The sequence below is a fragment of the Aegilops tauschii genome, chromosome 3 (assembly GCF_002575655.3).
Source record: "Aegilops tauschii subsp. strangulata cultivar AL8/78 chromosome 3, Aet v6.0, whole genome shotgun sequence".
NCBI lineage: Eukaryota > Viridiplantae > Streptophyta > Magnoliopsida > Poales > Poaceae > Aegilops > Aegilops tauschii.
The window spans coordinates 514,577,646-514,582,606 of NC_053037.3; the positions used below are offsets into that span (position 1 = coordinate 514,577,646).

The 4,961-nt window shown below is 48.7% G+C and overlaps 1 protein-coding gene across 1 annotated transcript; it reads right to left on the reverse strand.

Annotated features, from left to right (window-relative positions):
• Positions 1–3,231: 3,231 nt before the first annotated feature.
• LOC109758099 (dehydrin DHN3-like) lies at positions 3,232–4,624 on the reverse strand. The gene is made up of 2 exons (XM_020316947.4): positions 4,352–4,624; positions 3,232–4,207 (listed from the first exon to the last, which is right to left on the reverse strand). Exons 1-2 carry the CDS (start codon positions 4,526–4,528, stop codon positions 3,557–3,559), a joined length of 828 nt encoding a protein of 275 aa, XP_020172536.1. The 5' UTR covers positions 4,529–4,624; the 3' UTR covers positions 3,232–3,556.
• Positions 4,625–4,961: the final 337 nt, after the last annotated feature.

The window sequence follows — 4,961 nt, forward strand, 5'->3', positions numbered from 1 at the left end:
TCTGAGTTCAATCCCAGCCTCCCTAACCAGACATACAGTTGTCACAGCAACTGGAACTGGTCTACCAAATCCTTGTCTTCACCAAGCAATTGGTTCTATCCCCCACTTCCCTTTACTTTACTATTTGTCTTCGTGAAGTCATTGCTTGCCTGTCTGATCTGATTGACTTCACTGTGTGAAGACTATTACCTATTTGGCTTCATATTGTCTTCCATTCTGATCCATACTACCTAGCTGCTGATAGTCTTCGTACTTTCACTACATTGTTTACTTGACTATGGCTTGTCTAGTGTAGTCCATCTTCCGCTGCATATCAATAGGTTCATTTCATCTGTTTGTCTTCAAAGACCTCGTGTTTTGAAGACTTTCATAAAAATCGCCTATTCACCCCCCTCTAGTCTATAACTAGCACTTTCAATTGGTATCAGAGCAAGGTGCTCCCTTGTTCTGTGTGATTCGGTTTAACCACCTGGAGTTTTAGCTATGTCAACTGCAGGGATAATCAAGGTGTCTGCTGTGTGCCCAGTCTTCGATGGCACTGATTACCCCTACTGGAAGAATAAGATGCGCATGCATCTTGAAGCCATTGACGTTGACCTCTGGTATGTCGACAAGACAGGCGTTCCCAAGGTCGATGAAGGTGTCACCGCTGCTGATGTCAAGAGGTTCACTCAATTGGACTCAACCGCCAAGAACATCATCTACGGTCATCTGACCAAAGGACAATATGGCCGTGTGAGTGCACTGAAAACTGCGAAGCTAGTCTGGGACTGGCTGTCCAAGGTCAACGAAGGCGTCTCAACTCAGAGAGACTCAAGGATTGATGTTCTTCGCAACCTCTTCAACCGCTTCAAGAGAAACGACAATGAGAATGTCCAGCTCACATTTGATCGCCTCACTGATATCACAAATGAGCTTCGCGCTCTCGGCGCCACTAAGATCACCAAGCATGGAATCGTCAAGAAGCTCCTGAGATCACTTGATAGCTCATTTGACACCCTGGCCCTGATGATACAAGAATGTCCTGACTTCAAAGATCTCGATCTGTCTGACATACTTGAGAGGCTCAACACACATGAGTTCCAGCTATCTGAGAACAGAGACATCTATGGCCTCAACTATGGTTGAACCCGTGCTTTGAAGGCAAAGGTTGTTTCCTCATCTGAAGAAGAATCTGACTGCAGTTCTGAGGATCCTGATCCATACTACCTAGCTGCTGATAGTCTTCGTATTTTCACTACACTGTTTACTTGACTATGGCTTGTCTAGTGTAGTCTATCTTCCGCTGCATATCAATAGGTTCATTTCATCTGTTTGTCTTCAAAAACCTCATGTTTTGAAGACTTTCATAAAAATCACCTATTCACCCCCCCCCTCTGTCGATAACTAGTACTTTCAATGTTGCTGACATGGTATGTTATCCTTTATGTTTGAGTAAATTATGTGAGAAAAAAGGTCATCAAAACCCTAAAAAAAGCAAGGAGTACATGATCTAACTCAATCTAAAACATGTACATGTTCGTGCAATTGGAACGGTATCGTCATTACATAATACATTAAATGATTCATTCTCATTACTATGTTTGTGGCATTTAAATTTGGGCCCTGTTTAGAATTTCGCGCATGGCCACAAAAATCTTCGAGGTGGCCCTGTCCAATCGTAAACCCTAAAAAAGGAAGGCGAGGCCGAGGCGAAGTTCATGTATACTTGATGCAAGCATGGTGAATACAACGTAGTTGTAAGCGAAGAACAATAATCTAGAGGCGCCATGAGAGCCGACCACACTGTCCTTGCGGTGGTTGGTTGTGGAGATGGTCTTGGCCTCTCTCAGCAACTCGTTTGGATCGATGATTAACTTAGGACGTGGCCTACCATATGAGATGGATTACATAGACGGGGGCTAACTCTTCCTTTTACGTTAGGTTCTTTGGAAGGTCAAAACAAAAAAGAGTTAGTTTTGGTGCCCCAGTCAAGGGACGTGTGTGGGGAACGTTACTCTGCCTTCCCTCTTGACTTTTTAGCCAAAGATTAAATTCTTGCATATTAGCATAGAAATGGTATTAATATCATGATTAGAACACCTAATATTTTGATAATAAGTGGAAGTGCGAGAAGAACCTGATATTGGAGTGCCCATTGGATGTGACACCGAGGTGAAATCTCGTGACCGCTTGGTGCATGCATGATGGAGGCGACGTAGTTGCGGGTGAACATCAACACTACAATAGCACCATGAGAGTCGTCGATGTTGTCATCGTGGTAGCATGTGATGGAGACAATCTTCACCTCCTTCGGTACCTTGTTAGGATCGGTGGTTATAATTGGATGTGGCCTTATTGTATGAGATGAATCACATATAGGGGTTGTTGCTTCTTTTATATTAGGTTCTTAGGAGTCACTGAGACAAAAAATAGTTGGTTTTGGTGCCCTTGACCGGGGCACATATGGTGGGAACATTGATCTCCATATTCTCTTATTTAATTACAAGCGAAGATCAATTTCAGTGGTGATGGTTCCCTCCCCCCTAGCCATGGTGAACCCCCCTCCCGCCCCCACTAGTAGGTTGAGAAAAATGGCGGTGCATTATATGATCTTCAAAACGGGAGAGTAGAAGAATATAATTACAATGAGAAGACAACAACAATTGTGACCTACTGAAACTAGTTACTACCTCCGTCCGGGATTAAAGGTCCACTTAGCCTAAACTCTTGGACCACGGCACGATATTAATTTTGAGGATGTGTGATATTCGAGCGCAGTAACCACCAATGAAATTAGCAGGGAGTTAATGCATGCAGTGAGTTTAGCGGGCAACTTTCGCATGTAGTCACTCGCGTGTGTTGCCTTCAGACGCGGATTGAGAGAAAAAGCAACAATGCATGTCAGCGGCCTTGAAAAAACGGACTCCGCTCGATGGCTCGCCGGGCTTACTATCCGGGCCGGAGGTAGTAGTTACATTAAACAGAGAAATGTAGAGGGATTGATTAATATGGATTAGAGGGAGTAGCATCTCTAGCATGTTTGGAAGCAAGTTAGGTTGGGTGACCAACCAACTTAAGACTCAGATCGAGTGGGAGTGTCTTACCTTTTGTTGGACAATTACAATTTTCGTTCGACTTTTCAGATTAAAAGATTCACAATAATGATTGTGTGCATCAAATGATGTAGAAGCCAGTGATACTTTTATAGCGAAACAAATACAAACAACACACAAATATATTTATATAAGGTTTTTATATAGAAAAAAAATTACTCCGGGCCTCTGCATCATTATTGTGCGCACACAAAGTAATATTTAACATAGTGAAACTTCACACAACGGTTACAACTTACAACATGCTCATACATCGACATAGGGTTGAGATCTTCTGCAGTACGATACGATCGCTGTCGTGTGGACTCTAGCACCTGACTCCACGTGTCATCCGCACTACGTCACAGTACAGTACTGCAGCATACCAACTACTCCAACGCTACACACAAACGTGAGCCACTTATCGGCTTATTGCTCCACCTCCGCTCGTACCTATTGTTCACAAACACGCTGACTGGCGCCTAGTGCTGGCCAGGCAGCTTTTCCTTGATCTTGCCCATAATACCTTTCTTCTCGCCGGTGCCTGTCACCCCAGCGTGACCTTGCTGGTTGTAAGCACCGCCGGTCGCCGTGGTCCCGTGTGCTCCGGTGCCGGTCACTCCGGGGTGCCCTTGATGATCGTAAGGACCGCCCGTTGTCCCGCTCCCATGCGTTCCAGTGCCGATCATACCAGCGTGCCCTGGCTGACCACCATAGCCCCCACCGGGAGCGGTGTTCCCATGCACTCCGGTGCCAGTCATCCCGGGCTGTCCGTAGGCGCCGGCGGTGGGCATGGTGTGCTGCTCGTTCTTGTGACCTCCCGGGAGTTTCTCCATGATCTTGTCCTTCATGCCCTTCTTCTCACCAGTCGCCGTGGTCCCGTGCGCCCCGGTGCCGGTCATGCCAGCCGGAGCGGGCTGCCCGTAGGTGCCGGTCGTCGCCGTGGTCCCGTGCGCTCCGGTGCCAGCCGGAGCGGGCTGCACGTAGTAAGGGCCGCCGGTCGCCCCGGTGCCGGTCATGCCCGCGGGCGCGGCGGGCTGGCCGTAAGTCTGCTTGCGAGCCCCGGGAAGCTTATCCTTGATCTTCTCCTTGATGCCCTTCTTCCTCCGTCCACCCATGCCATCGTCCTCGGACTATATCAATCAAAACGGAGCAGATTAATACTAGTTTGATAGTACTAGGCTAGCCATGGAAATAACAACGTGTCAATGGCAGTACATGCATTCATCTACAGCCGATCGATGCATTGCACGCAAGAAGAGAGAGCGTATACGTACCGAGCTGGAGCTGGAGCTGCTGGACCGGTGGAGTATGCCGCGGGTCTTGTGCTCCTCCCTGCCGGGCTGCAGCTGCCCGCCGGCGGGCGCCCCCGTCACGGCGGTGGCTCCAGGTGCGGCGGCGACCGGGTTGCCGTGCTGGTCCACGCGGTTGCCCTGCTGCCCCTGGAATTCCATCTTACCGGTGGCGCTTGTTGTACTACTACTGTGACAAATAGCAATAGGTCGGTCTCCAAATGCAAGGGAGTTGTTTGTAGCTAGGGATGCGAGAGATGTGCACAGGCTGGAAGGTTTATTTATACCGCCGTAGAGTTCGACACGGCGATGCCGGAGCACGCCGCGGAAGGGTCACGCGTGTACTCTTTTCGTTTTCCGGGAGGGGAGGCGACGTGTCCGTGGAGTACGTGTTTATTCGGGAGTAGGCATAAAGATGAACCTGCTGTGTTGGCTACGTGTACCGTGGCACGGTATGCGCCGGTGGTGCCACGAACCTCTTCTCAGGGGCGTTCTGGAAGGGTGACCGGATGGGTGAACCAGCTGGCCGTTCCGGAAGTACCAGCGCGGTCGATCGGCCCGCTCCGCCGCGTCCGATGTTGTCCGGCGTGAAAAT

What these genes read in the sequence shown, in the direction of transcription:
- LOC109758099 (XM_020316947.4), bottom strand. Translation starts at nt 4,528, where the DNA reads ATGGAATTCCAGGGGCAGCAGGGCAACCGCGTGGACCAGCACGGCAAC. An exon ending in GCAGCTCCAGCTCCAGCTCG is followed by an intron (nt 4,208 to 4,351) that starts GTACGTATACGC and finishes TGATTGATATAG; the next exon opens with TCCGAGGACGATGGCATGGG.